The 20,798-nt window shown below is 47.6% G+C and overlaps 1 protein-coding gene across 2 annotated transcripts in view; it reads right to left on the reverse strand.

Moving 5' to 3' along the window:
- Gas7 (growth arrest specific 7) overlaps positions 1-19,680 on the reverse strand; it is a 227,357-nt gene extending 207,677 nt beyond the window's left edge. Inside the window, exon 1 of one of the 2 annotated variants that reach the window (XM_074046803.1) lies at positions 19,421-19,680. In XM_074046803.1, the coding sequence (XP_073902904.1) occupies positions 19,421-19,603 (183 nt within the window). In that variant the 5' untranslated portion in view covers positions 19,604-19,680. The remainder of the gene's footprint in view (positions 1-19,420) is intronic. The other variant, XM_074046814.1, reaches the window with a different exon arrangement.
- Positions 19,681-20,798: the final 1,118 nt, after the last annotated feature.

Consider the following 20,798-nt stretch of genomic DNA (forward strand, 5'->3'; position numbering starts at 1 on the left):
ACTCCTGCTCTCTCATTCTCAGCCAGCATGGCTGGCTTATTGGGCCAAGAGTCCAGGCAGAGGCAAAGGACTCAGACCAGAGCTGATTCCACAGTCCCTATGGCATTCCTGGCAATGCCTTAGCCCAAGCCCCATTCCAACACGCCTCCACTGGCGAGCCTCCCACACCCCTAAAAACGCCTGAACAGCTTCACTCATATGGCCCTCCCTGCACAGAGAGGCCTCACTTCATTTCCACTCTGGCTGTTTGGTCCAGGGTGAGACACAGGGAGCCCATCAAGATCTCTGCTGGCCACACTCACCTTAGGGCTCTGGCCTCTCTGTGCATCCTTGGTTGGGACATTCCACACTCATCAGCATGACTAGGGAGAAAGCCAACCTTGAAGATCCACACCCCTCCCCCTTTTCTGTGTGCCGAAGACCAAAACTTGCCTCTTTCTTTCAAAGCAGGGAATCAGAAACAGGGGGACCTTTTCTGCCCTCTTCCTGATGCAGGCAGCTGTCATGAGCCCAGAGACATCTCTGTTCCCTGGTTAACAGAGGGAATTGAAGAAAAAGTTTGAGCAGACAGCACATCTTCTGCAAATGCCACCTGGAAGGATCAGATGACAGCAACAGGGCTGACAAGGGCTGATGGGCCAGGGACAAGACTGCTTGAAAGAAGGAATCCGTTTCGACAGCCACTTCACCATGTCACAACTTGAAGACATCTGTGGGTCTTGAAGTCCCCGGGGATAAGAGAGCATTCACCAAAGCCAGATGTGGTGGTGCATGCCTGTATCCCAGCACTTGGGAGGATGAGTCAGGAGGATAATGAGTTTGAGATTACCCTGGACTACAAGGGGAGATTCTGTCTAAAAATAAAGAAAAAGCAAAAAAAGAGAGAGAGTATTTACCCTCCTGCTGAGTAATATCCTCCCTAAGGGCAGGAAGATATCTAGGGCACCTAGATGCAGTCCAGAGGCAGAAAAATCCATATTTATAAGCCAGGTTTGTTTATCTGTCACCTGCTCTAAGAGTCCCTTTAATTACTGACTTCTTGTTAAGATTTCTAATTGGTGTTACATTTTGTCACACCAAAGGAGGTTCTGGATGAGAGGAGACTGCAAAAAGCAACCTATGGTTGAAGTTTACAGTCCAAATACAATCTGATGAACTTGAAAACCACAGAAGGGCCATCACATCCTGGGGCAAACTTCAATGATTTTACTATAACTACACAAAAAGGGACTTGGAAGAACCAAGATTGAAACTGAACTAAGGGGACAGTGGCCAGGAGTCAAAAACACAATGTCACCACCAAAAATGATGACTAGAGGGACTAGAGAAAGCAAGTTTCTTTTACTAAGAAAAAAACAAATAGTTAGGCAGCATTCTGAGTGATGGATAGGAAATAAGACATAATCAAGGAATCCCCAGAGTTGGAAAAAAAAAAGAAAGAATAAAGGCAGCAACCTTTAGCCATACAAGGAATGATGCCAGGCTCTCTGTATAGCACTTATGTTAAAGGACACAATTCTAACTTTCCCATCATTCCTCAGATGTGGGCCTTACCATTCCCATTCAAAGACACGGAAACCAAAATGTAAGGTGAGGTACACACTTGTCAAAACTCTCATGCAACTAGTGTCCAAACAGCTCTTGATCTGGTCAACTGTAAACACACCCACACTCAGCGCCTGACCTCCCCTAAGTGTCACACGCTGTGAATACTACTGCTATAGTTTTGATCTTAAATGGCCCCCAAAGCCCATGTTTTCAAGGCTTAGTCTCCAGCCTGTGGTGTTATTGGGAATTGCTGCAACCTTTAGGAGATAGGGCCTACTAGAAGAAAGTTAGTTCATGGCGGGGGAGGTTGAACCTGACAGGGAAATTGGGACCCTGACCCCTTCCTGTCTGTTTCTTTGCTTCCCTCCTCTACCACGAACTCCCACCAGGATGTGACTCAACACAGGCCCAAAGTAACAGGGCAAATGATCATGGATTAAAACCTCTGAAACCATGGCCAAAATTGACTTGATTTTCTCAAGTATTTTGTCTTAGCAAAAGGACTCTAACATAACTCCCATTCTAGGAGTGACCCAGTAATCAAACTGGTCCCAAGGGAGGCCGATTTCCTGAAGGCCTGTTTTTCTTTCCAGAAGGGAACAATAATGGTTTGCTGCCCTACAGACCATCACCTACAAGGTGACAACCCAACTTCATGGACGCCTTTAGTCATGCCCGGGACACCCCAGCCCATCTTGTGACCCACAATCAAGTGTGTGTGAGATGCCTGAATGGGAACAGAGATTCTGTGTCACTCTGCAAGCTCTTTGTTATCATTTCCCTCCATGTAAAACCAAACAACCATCATGGTGACAGACTCAGAATCATGTTAGTGACACCACAGTACAAATGAATACCTCTACTCCTTCATTTTCTCACCGTGAAGCATGTAGTTGGTCTTCTGGCATACAACTCCTAAAACCCTTGGAAGCTCCAGGGTGATGTGTCAGGTTGTATACTACTTGATCACTGATGGCCAGCAAGCCTTAGGTAGCTTCAGGTTGGGGCTGGTCACTGAAAGGCCAAGGCAGTCCAACCTCCCAATTCCATTCCATTGAGACCAATGGCCAATGATTTATCATGCCGACATAATAAAGCTGCCATAAAAACCTGTTGAAAAGCTTCTGGACAGATGAACTTATAAAAGTTCTGTAGGGTGGCTGAAGTGGGCATGAAGCCCCCAAGAACCTTCTCCCATGCCTGGCCCTGTGCAACATATACATCTGTATATGTTGTAATAGCATTTATTTTATTTTGATTTTTTTGGCCATAGAGGGGTTTGAACTCAGGGCCTCACGCTTGCTAGGCAGGCTCTTTACCACTTGAACCATTCCACCAGCTCTTTTTTGGATTGGGTATTTTTTGAGATAGAATCTCATAAACTATTTGCCCAGCCTGGCTTTGAACTATGATCCTCTCTATCTCTACCTCATGAGTAGCTAAGATTACAGGCATGAGCTACCAGTGCCCATAAATGTGCTTCCCTGAGTTCTGTGAGCCACTCTAGCAAATCAGTTAAATCTGGGATAGTAACACAGGAACCCTAGGTTATAACCAGTTAGTGAGAAGCATAGGTCACAGAGTGTGCTTGGGATTGGTACTGGAAGGGGGGGCAGTTTTGTGTCACTGAGCCCTCAACTAGGGAGATCTGACACCATCTTCAAGTAGGGTCAGGATTGACCTGAATTACCCAAAGAAGATATAAAAATGACAATAAGTATTAGCAGTAAAAAGATGAAAACACACATCACTAATCATCAGGAAATGCATCCAGCCTACCATGAGGTAGACACAGCTTACATCCAGCAGCATGGCTCTATTCTCAAAGATAACAGCAAGTGTCAATAAGGAGTTAGAAAAATTGGAGCTCTCATACATGGTTGGTGGTATCATAAAACAGTCCAGCAGCTTCTTCAATTGCTAAACGCAAAGGAGCCCGGCAAGTATATACCCATACCCAGTCCATGACACACAGCCACACAAAAACTTGGTAGACAAATCTTCATAGAAGCTCAGAGGTAGTGCTTGCCTAGTGTGCACAGACCCTTGGTTCAGTCCCCAACACTGCAAAAACAAATTGCCGACATGGAAGCAATGTTCATAATGACCAAAGAAGAGAAACAACCCAAATGGTCATGAGTGGATAAATTAAATATAACATCTCCACATAATGGAACATTATTTGGCCATAAACAGGAGAAGAAGGCTGATGCATACTACCACACAGATAAGCCTGGAGAGCATTCTGTTAAGTGAAAGAATCCAGATACGAGAAGTCATGTGTTGCATATTTCTATTTATATGAAATCTCCAGAACAGGAAATCTACAAAGACAAACAGTAAGTTACTAGTTGTCTGAGGCTGGGGTGGTTGGGGCAAGGAATGGGGAGTGATTGTAAATGATGTGGGTTTCTTTGGGAGGGGATGATGAAATATGCTAAAATTAATTTCTGCAGCAGTTGCACAACACATGAATATTCTTTTTTAAAAAGAATACATTTTCAAGAATACATTTCAATAAGTGTATTACACTTCCTGAAGCTGTCATAAAAAAAAAAAAAAAAAAAGGCTGGTAGAGTGGCTGAAGTGGTAGAGCACCTACCTGGCAATCGTGAGGCCCTGAGTTTACCCTCCAGTACCGTAAAAAAAGAAAAAAGAACAGGGGTGAGTGTGAGTGAGAGAACATGGGGAGGAAGGCTTCTTCAGGAAGAAGAAACAGCATTGCAAGGACACAGAGCAAGAGAAAGCAAAGTCACATCCAAGAATTAGAGGTTGATAAGATTATGCATGTGACTAAATGGCTAAAAATGCAGCTGGAGAGGCAGACAGGGCCACAGAGGGCCTCATAGGCAAAGCTAAGGCATGTTGTACAGGTCAAGCTTCCCTAATCTGAAAATCCAAAATCCGAAATCCTATAACATCAAAACATAGTGCCGGTGGCTCACGCCTGTAATCCTGGCTACTCAAGAGGCAGAGATCAGGAGGATCATGGTTTGAAGCCAGCCCAGGCAAATAGTTCGAGAGACCCTATCTCAAAAAAACCCATCACAAAAATCAGGCTGGTAGAGTGGCTCAAGGAGTAGGCCCTGAGTTCAAAACCCCAGTACCACAAAAAAAAAAAAAAAAAGACAGAAAGAAAGAAAGAAAAAGAAGAAACCGTGTGTAAAATGGCCTTTGGGCTCTGCTATGAGGTGCATATGAAACATTGAATTTGATGTTTAGACTTGGGTCCCAGCCCCAAGATATCTCTTCATGTAAATGCAAGTGTTGCAAAATCCAAAACATTTCTTGATCCTACATATTTTGGATAAGGGACACACAACCTCACTGCCAAGGCAATGAAAACCTGGAAATCGTCTTAAACACAAGAGTTCTGTGATCAAACTGGCTACAATGAACATTGCTAAGGGAGATAAACCAGCCCCTCCTGTGAGGGACCTGGTGGCAGAAGAGAGGTAAGTCTAGCACAGCAAAAGTCCAGAATGTTCCACCTAGGGGCTTCGGGAGGCAGAAGCTTAGTGACATCACCTCCAGTTTAGAGCCCTAAAACTGCCCAGAATTCCATCCAGGGCCCCACTGCTACACTTTAAATTTCAGAGAATTTCAGAGTCAGGCATGTTGGCTCACACCTATAATCCTAGCTACTTCAGAGGTAGAGCTTGGGAGGATCAAGGTTCAAGGCTAACCCAGGGAAATAGTGAAACCCCAACTCAACCAATAACAAGCTGAATGTAGTGGTACCTGCCTGTCATCCCAGATATGCAGGAAGCATAACTAGGAGAATTGTGATCCAGGCTGGTCCAAGCATAAAAGCAAGACCCTATGAACAAAAATAGTGAAAGCAAAAAGAACTGGCAGCATAGGTCAAGTAATAGAGTGCCTGCCTAGAAAGTACAAGACTCTGAATTCAAATCCCAAGTATTACCAGAGAGAGAGAATTTCAGGGCTAGATGCATGGCTTGGTGGTAAAGCAGAACGCTTTCAGAACAGGCAAAAGACGAAAGGAATGCTGACATCCTTTAGCAGCCTCTTGAAAGTCACCTCTCCCAATAAATAGCCTTTTCCTTATTACAAGAAAAGTCTCTTCTGGGAGTGTCCAGGAAGCCAGAGGCTCATCAAACCAAGTAAGACACAATGAAGACTGATTGGCCCAGGTCCAGCAACAGGGACCATGATGCCTCAGTTCCCAAGCAACTAACAAGGGCCAGCCACAGCAGCAGCTTGGCTTTAACCAGTAAAGTTACACTAGTGTGTCCCCCAACGTCCCCCGCCGCCAGACAGTGCACCACAGCTGTGGAACTCCGAGGGTCTTCCCAAAACCTGCAGCATCCCCCAAGGAGCTCCTTAGAAATGCAGACCCTCAGTCCACACCAGACCCACAGGATCCAAATCCACACTCCGTGAGACACCCAGAGGATCAGTGTCTTGCCCACAATGCTACACAACGACAGTCTTACACAGTGACATCACAGGCACCATAGGACAGGGTCTCTCCAATGGAAGCCCCAATCAATAGACAGCTCTGACTCAGGCACCAGAGCACAAGGGGACAGGAACTCCATTTACGAGGTGTGTACCAAGTGCCAGGCTTGTCCCCCTCATACTCCTGACCCTCGTGGGCCCTTAAAAACAGAGAGAGATTCTGTAGCTTGCCTGGGGTCACACAGGCAGCAGGGGCTGAGGTGGATTCTGAGCCAGAGCTACCACCCTCTTGCCCTGCGCTCTGCTGCCCACGTCCCGGGAGGTCATGTCTCACCATCAATCTCCGTCTGAACAGTTCACACCGGGGGGAGCAGCAGGACTCACCATGCAGCCCCCAATCTTCACCACACAAAGCATTTTCCTTAGAATGAATAAACTGTATCTCAAGGTATGGAGGCACATCCTCACCCCATGCTCCTGCTAATGCTGCGGGCCCTGGGCTCTGTCTGCCATGATGGCTCTTCATCCTACGTCCAGACCCCGCCTGTCTTCTCGTGTCACATACCACCCTGCCCACACCCTTGTGACTGGCTGAACCCTGCACTTGCTCCATAGGCAGGCTCCTGGCACCCAGCCCAGTAAAGCCTTCCTAAACCCTGCCTGCACCCTGTGGTCAAGGACCCCCTGTGGACAAACAGGAACACCTCGCACCACCATATCTCAGTCCTCAGATTAAATATAGTCAGAAAGGTCTAATTCCAAAACCTGTATTCTTACCCCGACCTTGCTCAGCCTCCTATAATCCACTTAAAAAAATAAATCCAATATCCAATCTAATTCCAGGATTTAACATGTTTTCTGGACAAACTTAAAAATCCCTCTGATTATCCAAATGCCTTGTGACTCAAATTGTGGCCCCTGAGACCAGCATCACTGGCATCCTTAGGGGGAGAGCTGGAAATGCAGAGTCTCTGTGTGGTACAACACAGGGACTGGAGACATGGCTCAAGAGGCAGGGCTTGTCTTGAATATGGAAAGCCCCTGGGTTCAATCTCAGCTAAGAGAAGAAAGAGGAGGAGGAAGAGAGGAGAAGGGAAGAAGAGGAGAAGGAGGAAAAGGAGGAGGAGGAGGCAGAAGAGGAAGAGGAGGAGGAGAAGGAAGAGAAGAAGAAGAAAAAGAAGAAATACAGCCACAAGCAGCTGAGACATAGGTGACACTGTGTGACATCTGAAGTGGAAGCAGTCTTGTGGGACTGAGCCTTTAACCTGTGTGCTCTCTAATGCCACAGTGTCAGAACTGAATTGATTTATAGGAGACCCAGTTTGTATCCATTGGAGAACGGCCTGGTATGGGGGGGGCGGGCAACCCCTCTTGTGTAGAAAGGTGCTTCTCCCCTCAGACTCAGGCTCCACTCCAAACCTACTAAACCAGAGTCGGCATTTCACAAGAGCACCATGTGAAAAGTCATTAGTGTGACTGTCTAATGCCAATCACAGTGACCTTGCACAGATTTGACATCTGATGTGCCCCACCAGAAGTCAGGACCCTTGTTTATAATATGAAAACACTAGACTAAGTAAGTATTAGGTTAGATTTTGCTTTGAGTATATGCTTGATTATTAAATCCTCAACATGGTTGTATTTTTCCCTCCAAACACAACAAATGCTGGTGGCTATTTATCAATAAAATGCTTGCTAAAAGAGAACAGTAGACTTGAACTAAATTTAAAGTTAAGGTTTCATATTTCTCTTCCTAAATTATATTACAAATCAAAAACGAATGCCTCAATGACTCTCTTCTCTGAGCTACTGCTAAAATAAGGATCCTTTCTCATGATTAAATTAGGACAACGACTCATTCTGTAAAGTTTTTAAAATAGCATCTCTAAAGAATTTTTACAACTTAATTAGTTTTCTTACTGACTAACGCTGGTGTTCTCTGTGCATTTGACAGGCACACGAGAAGGGAGGAGAAATTACGGGATCCCAGAAAGAGCACAGGATGCAAAATTTCTGGCAGATTTTTTGACTGAACTAGGGTGAACCTGAAGCATCTTGAAAAAGGTTACCTGTCCCAATCACCTTGGAGGGGAGAGTCCCCAAAGGCTCCCCAGGGAGGACTTTGACTACTCACCTCAGCTCCAAGCTTTAGCTATAGCCGTTGGGTCTTATAGAAAGCACGACACACAGTAGGTGCTTAAATTAAAAACACATACACAGGGCTGGTTGAGTTCAAACCCTAGTACCACCAAAAACAAACAAAAAAACACGGACACAAATCTCAGTTCAAAACCCAGACCCACCAAACACAGAGGTGGCGGCAAGGAGAGAGAGAGAAAGTGGGGGTGGGGGAGCAGTGGACAGAGAGAGAGAGAGAGAGAAAGAGAGGAAGGAGGAGGAAGAGGAGGAGGAGGGGAAGGAAGGAAGGGAGCAAGGGAGGGAAGGAGCAAGGAAGGGAGCCTAGAATCAGGAAATGACTACATTTGTTCAAAAAGTATACACCAAGTATCTACGAGTGTGCAGGGAAGGTACACTGTATGTTGGGATAGCTTGGAGAATGCAGAGAGCTGTCAGGACAAAACTAACTTTCTCTCCACTGCATGAAGGTTTGATGTGAGTCCATAATACAAAATGGCAGTAGACAGATGAACGGGAGAAAGGGCATGCAATTTTATTGATGTACAAGTGTGTGTAAGTCACACTCAAAAAAGGGTCAGATGATTGAGGCTTTTATAACTTCTTCACAGGGGAAGTGGGGGCTGTAAGCAATTTTAGAGGAGTGATTTTTTTAGGGTAGATGAATGGGCCTGAAGAATGGACAATAGCTTGGGACAAAGTTCGCCTGAACTCTGGGTAAGATGTCAACTCTAGTTTTCCTTCCTGCCACTTAATCTGGAGATTCTGCCTTTTAGGTAGACAGGAAAACATCAGAGAAAGTCCCTTCCCTCAGGAGGAAAAAACAAAAAATGGGATGAGAGATGAGATGGGGAGGGGGGTCATAGAGACCTCAGTTCTCTTTTCGTTCAAAGGACTCAGAATGCCAAAATACCCTACCATGAGCCCATCAATGCTGATTTGAACGAATGCTAACCAGGGCTCTCAGACTCTCAGGGCACCTGTCTAGGTCTGCAATTTGGTCTAACTCCTTGCAGCTTTAATAGGAAGGACATGAGAGCATGTCACACATGCAGAATTTGAGGCCCCATCTCAGGGTGACAAGTCAGAATCTATACACAACAAGGTATAGGGAATTCATTGTAAGAAGCCCTCCTCTAGGAGCACTGAGTTCAGCTTGAGAAGCATGCTCTAGGTGTGACTATGAAGCACTAAAACTGAAACAGACCAGAGCTGGGGCAGCCCCCAGAGAGCCCACATCCACGGTAGTCAACAGGGCAGTTCACACAGATTTCACTGGCTCCTTGCAGCCACATGTAGGACCGCATCTTCTCATCTTCTTTCTGTGAGGTGTGGCTGTGCTTTAGAAAGTGAAATATGAGCACAAGTGTGTGTCACTCCCAGGTAAAAGTTTTAAAAACCATGTGCTGTTTAACCCAGTCTCCTGCAAGACTCCAGGAAGTGGTTGTTCCATAATCCTGGGTCTTGGGAGAGGTCTATATCCTCAAATCAACCTGCACCAGACTTGTAGCATGAGCAAAGAGCAAACCTTTGTTGTTTTAACCATTGAGATTTCACAGATGCTTGTTTTAGCAGCGTATCCTAACCCCTTCTGACTGGTACAGCATGTCCCATTTGCAGAACATTTCTGTTACTCTTCACTGAAAGCTGCCCAAGCACATCATCCCTTGACAGTAGGACCTCTTTTTTTAACCCTGACCAACACCATTTAACTCAATTACTCTCTCCACTTATCAAACTTCACCTCAACAATCAACTTATTTCTTCCATTCCCTTATTTTCCTCTTTCCTCAGATTTCTTCACATATTTATGCATTTATTGTATTGTACCATATGCTTTTTGTTAAGCTGCCTTAAATCCTTTCTGCAACAAGGTGACAGACAGTCACATGCATAGACACACCAGACTTGGCTTAGGATGACTTTTGGCTTTTTCCAAAAGAATCAAATCCACACCTCAAAAGACAAGATTTGCTGTTGCAAGAATATTTAAAAGAATGTGACCTGCACCGCCATGTTATTCCTTTAACCTGCTCTTTCCCCAAAAAATGCTTAGCAAGCGTGCCATACACACAGTCCCCACTTTTAAAAAGCAATTCATTCCTGAGCAACACCATCTCTTTTCTTCCTCATTTTAAGAACTCAAGAGCTGGCAGAGTGACTCAAATCCAAAAAGAAGCCAAACTGTACTAACTCCATGAAAATATGCATCATCATTTACTGTTTTTATTTTTATTTATTTATTTATTTATTTTGGTGGGACTGAGGTTTGAACTTGGGGCTTCATCCTTACAAAACAGGCACTCTACCACTTGAGCCATACTTCCAGTTCATTCTGCTCTGATTATTTTGGAGATGGAATCTCTAGAACTATTCACCCAGGCTAGCCTCAAACTTTGATTTTCCTGATCTCAGCCTCCCAAGTAGCTAGGATTACAGGTGTAAACCACTGGTGCACAGCACATTTTAATCTTTGAAGTTGAGTTTCAATTTGGCTTTTGGGCCTTTGCAAACCTAGACTTGTGCAAAGCATAGGTGAACCTGACTTTAACCAGGTCCTCTTGGTGGCCAACCTTGCCCTTTGAGAAGCAGTGCTGTATCAGGCACAAGATGTTCACACCTTGCCTGGCAGAGGCTCCTGAGTCCAAATTCCTAGAATCGCAATTGCTAAGTCAAAGGTTAGATAGGTTATTAATGATTTTAAATAGTAGAGTCATTTTCCTACACTCTACTTTTTGACATTTTCTTTAGCTATCTTTTTTATTGAACTTGCAATTCTTTGATTGCTGTAAAATGGAATATGCTGATGATTTTGTATGTCTTTTATTATAAAGTATCTATCCAAATGCTTGTTCCATTCACATACCACTGTATTATTCTTCTTTGTCTTTGGATTAAAAAATAAAATCACTTATAGCAGAGTGCAGGTAGCTCACGCCTGTAATCCTAAACTACTTAGGAGGCTGAGATCCAGAGGATCGAGCTTCAAGGTCAGCCCAGGCAAATAGTTCTCAAGAACTCATCTCCAAAATAACCAGAGCAAAGTGGACTGGAGGTGTGGCTTAAGCAGCAGAGTGCCTGCTTTGCAAGTAAGAAGCCCTGAGTTCAAAACCCAGTCCCACTAAAAAAAAGAAAGAAAAATCACTTATAAATGCACTTTTTGCATTAAGGACATTTTCTCCATTTTTATTTGCATTTTACCTCATTTTTTAAGGAAGAGTCTCTGGTGGCAGAACGAAATGACAAGTGAGGAAGACACAAATAGTTACAGTGCATTGTAGTTGACCTGCAAGAGAAGACAGTCCTGACTACCCATCCTAGTCAAGTCGCTAGGAAGACCTGTTGACTCTACTTGCAAAACACATCCAGATGCATCCCCTTCTCACAGCCTTTGGATTAAAAAATAAAATCACTTATAGTAGAGTGCAGGTAGCTCACACCTGTAATCCTAATTTAGGAGGTTGAGATCCAAGGTTCAAGGTCAGTCCTTCAAATCCATTCTCCACACACTATGGTTTGGATGAGATTTCTAAGGCAAACCAAAACATGCCTTCCCCTTCCATTATATCAAAGTCCTTCCACAGCCCTTGAAAAGCACCCTGCCTCCAGGTTGTATGTGTTGTCTGTCTCCCTCTCCATCACATCCCAGGCCTCTCCTGCCCTTGCTCACCATGCTCTGTCCATCCTGGAAAGTTCTAGTTATCCCAAATATATCAAACACATTCCCCCACTCAGGGTTTTATGCATTTGCAGTCCCCTTTGCTTTGAATTATTTGTCCCCAAATACTCACATGACTGGCTGCTTTGTATCAGTTAAGTCTCTGGTCAAATGCACACACAACATACATATAATCCCAGCTACTTGAGAGGCTGAGAAAGGGTGGAGTTTCAGCCTACCCTGGGCAACACTGCAAGACTCCATCTCAAAAAAGTTTTTTTTTTCATTTAAAAAAAAGACTGGGAAGAATGGGGAGTCAAAAACTAAGTAAGGTGAAATAATATATAGAGATATATAGGTATATAAGCTGAGTGTGGTGGCATACCCCTGAAATCCTAGCTCAGGAGGCTGAGATAGGAGAATGTCAAGTTATAGGCCACCCTGAGCTACACAGTGAAACCCTGCTCAAAAGAATATATATTTAAAAAAACAAAATAAGGCAGTGCCGGTGGCTCATGCCTGTAATCCTAGATACTCAGGAGGATTGCAGTTCGAAACCAGCCTGGGCAAATACTTCACAAGACCCTATCTTGAAAAACCCATTCACAAAAAAAGGGCTGGTGGAGTGGCTCAAGGTGAAGGTCCTGAGTTCAAGTCCCAGTACTGCAAAAAAAAAAAAATATATATATATATAAACCAAGTGTGATGGTGTATGCCTGTAATCTCAGCACTGGGGAGGCAGAAACAGGAGGATTGAGAGCTTGAGTCCAGCCTGAACTAAATAAAAATAAAAAATAAAAAGGGGGGGGGTTTGAAAACAAACCAAAATCAGAATACTTCATGACACGTGAATAAGATAAGGAATTCAAATTTCACTGTCTACAAGTAAAATTTGTTTTCATTTTTTATTTTTATTTGGCAGCACTGGGATCAAATCGAGGGTCTCACATACACCAAGAAGAGCTCTACCAATGTGCTACATACATCCCCACCTCCTGTTCTCTTATTCTTTTCTTCTTTTTTTCCTTTTTTTTTGTGGTATAGGACATTGAACCCAGGGCCTTGCACATGCTAGGCAAGCGCTCTACCACTGAACTGCCTCCCCAGCCTCCTGTTAAGTCTTTTATAAAGATAACAGTTTTATTTTGGCTCATAGTTTGGGAAGCTCCAGTCCATCATGGGGCAGATCCAGTGCTTTAAGGTAAGGCCTGCAAGAAGGGGGCAGCGTGCAGTGGAACAAAACCACTCACCTCATGACCAGGATGTCAAAGAGAAGAAGTGGGAGAGACTGGATTCCCACAATTCCCCTCAAGGCCACACCCTCAATGACTCAAAGACCTCCCACTAGGCCCCACCTCACAAAGGTTTCACTACCTCCGGCTGGTGGGAGTCCATGCCTCTAACACATGGACTTTTGGGGGACATTTAAGATCCAAATAAAGCTTTATCAGAACACAGTTGGTTTCTGGAATCTCCATAGCTGCTTTTACACTACAGCAACAGACCTGAGTCACTGTGACCAGGCATATTTGGGGCACTCTCCCCACTTCTCCCTGCCTCTGGCACACTACAAATCACAGGAGGCCACCTTAACTCAATTTTGCCTCTTGGCCCACAAAGCCTAAAATGCTTCCTGTCCTTTTCCAGAAAAAGTTGGCCAAAACAAATGCAGAAGGAGAAATTTTTTTAAGGCAGAGTAGACAAAACTTGCCAGCCTAATGAACAGGAGAAGAAAGGTAAGAAAGGGGGAAAGTATCAGGCAGGTCGGTAGACAGATGGCTGACATTCACTAAGGTTTGGAGGGCAGAGGTAGAAGCAGTGAAGAGAGAACCTGAGATTATAAACTTACTTTTAACCTGTGAAATCTGAGTACCTGGGAGTTGAATCTGGATACTAAACTGTAGCTTGAGAAGAGAAGTAAAGACACTTTACTGAAGCAGGAAGTTATACTAATAAAACAAAACTTTACCTGATGGTAGAGAAAGGACATACAAAATGTCCTCTTCACACTCCACTTGGGCAGAGCATGTAGGCCCAAGTTTCATCCAGGGGGTTTTTGATCCCCAGCACCAAAAAAAAGAGTTATCGAAATTCATATGCTATTACTAAGCCTTCCCAATGTCACCCCATGACCGGGTCTTCCAAAGCAAAAGCCAGACACACCTGCTGGCCACCATATCTACTTCTCTCCATAGGTCTAAACAGCACCCCATTGCAGGGAGAGAGGAATCTACTGATTGTGCAATTAATCACAGGGGGATCAGTCCCCACCTTCTGTTACAAAACCTGTCATTTGCTGCCTTGCTACTGTGAGTAATAAGGGAACGAGCTGCAAGAACAATGTCCCCTGGGTGGCCTGACAATAGGCCTAATACCTTATACATGGAGTCCTGATTTACCAACATTCCCTTTCACCAGCAAAATGGAGACTAGCACCAAGTTCACAGACAGGGTCTACCAGGTCACTAGATCCAAGCTGGCCTTTTCAGCTGAGAAGAATATGAGCAGGCTGACATCTCATTCATGTTTCTAGGTGGAATGGATGTCAGGGTTTCACATGTTGATTAACAGATGTCAGGGATTCCTGCTGCCTTGTTGCTAAGGGAACTTTTGTGAAGATACCCTGAGGCAATAGACTCCAGAAGCCCTGCCCACCACTATAAAGTCCTGCAGAGTGACCGCTTGACCAGGCCAGCACACGGAGTGAGGTGGGGGTGTCTCCCGCTGGGTAGAGGCGAACAGAGCAGTAGCCAAAGGAAGATTTTCATGTGGGCCCTAGCTCCTAAATTAAAGAGCAGGATGACTTTGTGAAGATGGCACAATTTCAGTCCCAATTTCATACCTCGCGAGCCACCAGTCCTAACTACACCTTTTGTGAGCAGTTAATCAGAGCCTGAAAAAATATTGGTGTGAAGGTCAAGGTCACACCCATTTTAGGTGATTTTCATGTTACAGGAAAAAAGGGCCCAATATTAAAATCAATTTGTGTGCTACAGCAAGCATCCCTTAAACTTCGGGCAAGTCAGATACACTGTGTCAATTAATTATCAAAGCCTGGAAAATGCTGGACCAGTGTGTCAACCAACTAGTAGACAGGACAAGGCTTTGCTGTAAAACCAGACAAAAAAAAAAAAATTAAGCCCAAGCTGGCACTGAACTCACCATGTACGCAGACTGTCCTCCCCTGAGTGCTTGGATTACAGTATGCACCACCACCCCAAGCTTTGGGGTCAGGGAAATCTCATTTCAAATTCTAGCTGCATTGTTCACCAGACACCTCTATAAAGAAACGCCTGGAGTCTTAGGATGGCAGAAGAGAATCTCCAAGCAGAAGGGCATTTTTTTCTCCTTCTAGGGGCTCCCCCCTCAGTCCTGCCTGGTCCCTGCTGTCTCCCCTGTAACAGATTATCTGTGTCCTTCTTTCCCTCCTGAGGCAGCTCATCTGCAAAGTGGCTCTTAATGAACCCTGCCTCCCTGTTTCCATACCTGGATCCACATCCTTCAACACTGCCTCCAGACTGGGCCCTGTGACACATTTTACCAACAGATAGATTGTGGCAGAAATGATGTGCCAGAATTGGGCTAAAGACTTAAGAAGGTCTGAAGTTACTCAGGAACAGAGATCAGGAGGATCATAGTTTGAAGCTAGCCTGGGCAAATAGTTCGTGTGACCCTACCTTGAAAATACCCACATAAAAAGGGGTGGTGGAGTGGCTCAAGGTATAGCCCCTGAATTCAAGCCCCAGCACTGCAAAAACAAGAAGAAAAAGAAAGAAAAAAATTTATTTCTCACAGTTCTGGAGACTAGGAAGTCCAGTATCAAGGTGTCAGCATCTGGTGAGGGTTTTCTTTCTGTATGAACCCACATAGAAGGTGGAAAATCAGGAGACTAAGAGCTCAGACTCACAGGCTTAAGCCCTTTTGTAACTGGTGTTTATTCACTCATGAGGCTCATGCCCTCATATGTTGCACGGAGAACTAAGTTTCTAACACAAATTTTGAGGGAACATATTCAAACCATAACAATAGCTGGGTGTGGTGACACACACCTCTAATCCCAGCACTCTAGAGGCTAAAGCAGGAGGATTGAGAGTTCAAGGCCAACCTGGCCTACATAGCAAGACTGCTTCAAAGAGCGAACAAGCAGACAGCAACAAAAAATCATAGCAGTACCTCTGAGGTCTAGACCCTCCAGGCAGATTATAGTATTCCAATAGCACCTCGTTAAAAGAAATTTCTTTTGTGTTTGCATTCCAACCTTATTACCCCTCCAAAATTATTTCCCAAAAGCTCTTAGAATTTGGGCAGATGTCTATGGCGTTCTCTAGGTCCCCAATTTCTTCTCTTTAGTGAAAGAGCAGGCCACAGGAATTCATGGGCCCAGTTAGGCCTGACCAGCCCTCAGACCTGTTCTGGTACCATGTCTGACTCTCAAAGTCTTCCCTGGGATGGAGCTCTGGCCTCCCTCCTCTAAACCTTCCCCAGGAACTGTGAACCCCAGAGGGATGAATGGTAATGTCCCCACATGGGTGGGTCCCCGGTCTATGGAGGTGATTTGAGACAGAACACACTCCACAGCCTTTAGCCCTGGTCTCAGCTCTACCTCCACTAACTCACTCTTCTACCATGTCTCTCAAATGAGGGACACTCCTCCCCTTCTTTGTGGCTGAAGACACCATCAAGATTTTTCTAGCTGCTCATATCTAAGGGCCTTTATATCCCAGAGCTATTAGGTCTTGTTGTGGTTCAGATCTTGAATGTCTCCAAAGGCCCATGTGCTAAAAGTTCAGTCACCAAGCCTAGGGGGAGGAAGTTAGACCACTGGGCAATCTATCCCCTTCAGAGAGGGTACTGACTTTCCTCTCTCTTTTTGGTTCAGCCACCATGAGGTAAGTAGCTTTGCTCCGCTGTGTACTCCATGCTGTGATGTTTTGCCTCGCTATAGGGCCAAGTGACTATGGACTAAAACCTCTGAAGCAATGAGCCAAAATACACCTTTCCTGCTTATATGCTGTTTCATCTCAGGCATTTTGTCACAGCAATAGAAAGATGACTAGCACAGGCTCATCTCCTTTCTTGGGGTAGCTGGCCTCCCTGAGGTCCTGAGTAGTCAGGTGCCTTATAGCCAGAGTCCTTGGGCCTACCATGGTCCTCCACATTGCTCTGTTGGGCTGAGGTGTTCCTGGAGTCCACCTACTGGAAGTCAGGTGTGGGCTGCACCATTTCGACAATTCCTGGGAGCGCTGACCAAAGAGGTGTCAAAGAATCAGGCCGTCCATCATGCTGGTCTCCTCACAGAGACAGGCTGGTCACCAGATATGAAAGCTTTCTCAGAATCAGTCCCAACCCCTCTCCATGATGAATGCTTCCTACAAAGCCAGGCCTCTCTCTTCCCCTTTCTTCATCTGAACAGGGATGACATCCTTGGGGAGTATCCATTTTGCGCACACACACTGTTGTCAGTGCCTCACACCACTCCACCAAGACGGGGTTTCCTGGTATCCCTTGTTCCATCAGAGGGTAAAAGATACATTGGTTGGGGAGTACACTGGAAGCGCCATTCTCAACTGTGTGCTCACCACCCCCTGGGCCCCAGGAGGCCAGTGGGGTCTGTTCTGTCTGTACTGTCTCCTTAGCAGCTCCCCTGGCCTTCTGAAGTCCATACCTCCAGCGAGCTCAGCAATGAGCACCCCACCAGCCAACATCCATGAGGGGTACCACCTCCAGTGCGTGTGGGCTCTTTCTCTGGTTTCCTGGCTTCGGTAAGCACCTGTTGGGCACTGCCTGTCTCAGAATTCTATATGCTGGATACTCTACTTACCAGCCACTGTCTTTGGAGCTCTGCCTCCTCCAACTCATGGCGTAGCAGAATCACCTCTGTCATGCTCAGTTTGCTTGTCAATAAAATAGGGATAGCACCTCACCCTTCACAGAGCAGGCAGCAAGATTTTGCAAATATACACGACACCCTAGTGCCTAGCAAGTGCTCAGCAAATGGAGGTCCTTCACAGTGGGGACTTCTGTTGCAAGTCTGAAAGGTCCTTAGGCACTAGAGACTTCCTAAGTGTGTGTGTGCCAGGGGATATGACTGGACATCCAGGGCTGTCCCAGATGATAGTTCTGCTTTGTCCCCAGGGCCTGGTCCACCCTCCCTTCCCTTCCCTTTCTGAGAAAAAAACAGAGTCACTAGTCATACTAACACCCACCCAGCCTCATCCCCACCCAAAACAGCTGGCTAAGCCCAGTCAGGGACAGTATTTCCACCAGAACTCCCAAAATATGAGTCTCTCCCAGAATTTTCAAGCTAGAAACCAGGAGGCTCCAGATATTCCTGAAAGAAGCAGACACTTGCTTTCTTTTACATCTTATTCACAGGAAGGGAACTGGGAAAAGCCAAGAAACACACCTGAACCTCTCCTACAGGTACGGGGGCTCAAAGCACAGAACCAGGAGTTCCCAAGAAACTGCCAAGAGCCCATCAAAGCTCATCAGCCTTCCGCAGCAACCCTGAAACTCTGCTTATCCATTTGGGAGGGAGGGTGCTGTTCTCCTCTGGATCTGACAGCCATCACGTGCTTCTAGGATGCAGGCATGTTTTTGATGTTGCCACAAGCCACTTCTCAGGCCAACTCACCCTATAACCATTTCACCCCTATCTCTCTTTTTCTCCCCTCCGCCCCTCCCACCATGACTTGCATGGAGCATTTTCATTCAAAATTTGCTACTTTGTTCTTTTTGAAGTAGGTCGGGATAAAATCATAAATTCAGACTCCATGATTTGGGCCCGGCTTCACCAGAATGTTTAAGAATAGTTACACAATTGGAGGGTAACCTTTAATTCAGTCTTTACAACAATCCTGGGGTCAGACAGCCTTTTATAAAGTCACTGCTCCCCCAGCTCACACACACACACACACACACACACACACACACAAAGGACTTTAGAAACTTCAGATCTCACTCGGCCTGTGACCATGAGCTCAGTGATTAGAGGACAGGGAGGCCTCGCAATTGTCACCCAGACAATAAACAGCCAGCTGACTTGGCTCAGCAGGTCCTGTGTAGCCTTGGGGCCAAGCCAGAGCTCCAGGAACAAGCCACTTTCAGGTTCCGAACCCCAGGGGAGGGGACGGGGGAAGGGGATCAAGCCTGCTGATGGGTCTAGGGTTGGTGACCAGTAACTCTCAGCTGACCAGCAAGCAAGTGGGCGGCCTCCCGGCAGCCAGACAACCTGACCCGGAGCAGCAGGACCGTCCATGGGTCAGCAGGCTCCGATACCTCGGTGGAGAAGCAAGGCTGCGAGGCCACCTCTTGGTCCCCCATCCTCGGTGCGTCTTCCCAAGACCACTAGACTCGGGCGGGCCCCTGCCACTGCCCGCAGCGCACCCGCCAGTCCAGAACTCGCAGGCAACAAGTTCTCGCTTCCTCCGAGCGGCCACGATGTGCTCGGGAGGCCCGGCGCGAGGGGAGCGCTCCCGGGCTGCCCGTGCTGCCCTCACCTCCGGAGGCGCCCGCTGCTTTCGCCGCCCCCTAGAGAGCAGAGGACAGAGGGCAGCGGCTGGGGCGGTGGCGGCATCCCGGGTTTGGGCAACAGGTATGCGAGTGCACGGAGGACCGCAGCCGGGGTCTTCCCGCCCCGGGCCCCTCGCCCCATACCTCTAGCAACTGCACGTAGCTTGCGGGGAACCAGCCGCGGAGCCCGTCCTCCTTCTCGCCTTCCCACCAGCCGCCGTCCGGGACCTGCAGCAGCGTGATCAGCTCTCCCGCCGTGAAGCGGAGCCCCTGGCTGTGCCGCTCCCCGGAGAAGGGGTACAGGGTCCGGCAGCGCGCGCCGGACATGGCCTTGGCGCCGGGGCTCACAGCGCAGCCTGCATCCCTGCCGAGCCCCGCGGGCTGGCCAGCGGCTCCGCGGGGTCCCAGGCGCCGTGCGCTCCGGGCTCCCGCGCTCTGGGCGCGCGCCGTCTCGGGGGTGCGCGGGGGGTCCCCGGGCAGGCAGGGGACGCGCGATCGGCGCAGGGAAGCTGAGAGTCGCTGGCTTGGCAGAGCGAGCGGCGACGCCCCCGGGCCGGGCGGCTCGCGGATCCCGGCTCTGGGCGGGGGGGCGGGGCTCAGGGGGAGGAGACCCAGGGGCCGCGGGCTCCCGAGACAACTTCCCGGGGACGCGGAGCGCGGGCTGCCGCCACCAGGGCCGGCCGGAGCCCGGGCCACCGCGGCGCGCGGAAATGCGCGACTCCCCCGGGAGTGGGGACCCCGAGCATCCCCCCTTCTGCAGGACTCCGCGGACCGCGAGGCAGCAGCGCTGGGGAGGACGTGGACAGGGGCTGGCGGCTGGTGGCCGGGCGGGGGCTCTCCTCTCCCAGGCGACGGGGGCGGGGCGGGGGCCGGGCCAGGGCGGCCACGCCCGCCAAAGGCTGGGCGCTCCCTGGCACAGGGGCAGGTCACTGGGGAGAGGGACTCCGGCTCACGCCCCCGCCACCCAGGGCCGCTGGGACAGAAACGCCCCTCTGTGCCTGTCCTGTAGGCCTGGTGGCCCGGCACCCGCGGGCACCGCCCCCGAAGTGCCTGTAAGGGAATGTGTTTGTAGCCGTCATTGTAGTAGGTGAACCTGGGGCTGAACTTGACTCACCGGAAACCGAACAATGGGTGAAAGACAGGTTGAGAGCCTGGAGCCAGAGCCAGGAAGCCGGGTGGCAGCGTGTCACAGCGGAGGGACGGAGGGACGAGGTGGGGAGGAGAGGGAGGAGATGGAGATGGAGGCGAAGTTGGTAGAATTGGAAATCAGGTTGAGGGGGATAAATGGAGATAAGGCTAAAGGTGAGAGCGACAACCTGCTTAGCTTTACAGCTCAGGGTCCAACCTTCCTGCAATCTAGATGGGCCGATTGAGGAGTGTACAACCATATTGTCAGTCAACAAACATTACTAGGGGGCTTCGGGGCTCCACGCGGTGTGCCAGGTACTACAAAGATCGTTTCCCTAAGTCCCTGTGGTCTCAAGGGACTCGTGGACCTCAAGTGCTGAAAAGTTGATCTTGA

Source organism: Castor canadensis, chromosome 11 (genome assembly GCF_047511655.1).
Source record: "Castor canadensis chromosome 11, mCasCan1.hap1v2, whole genome shotgun sequence".
In the NCBI taxonomy this organism is placed as follows: Eukaryota; Metazoa; Chordata; class Mammalia; order Rodentia; family Castoridae; genus Castor; species Castor canadensis.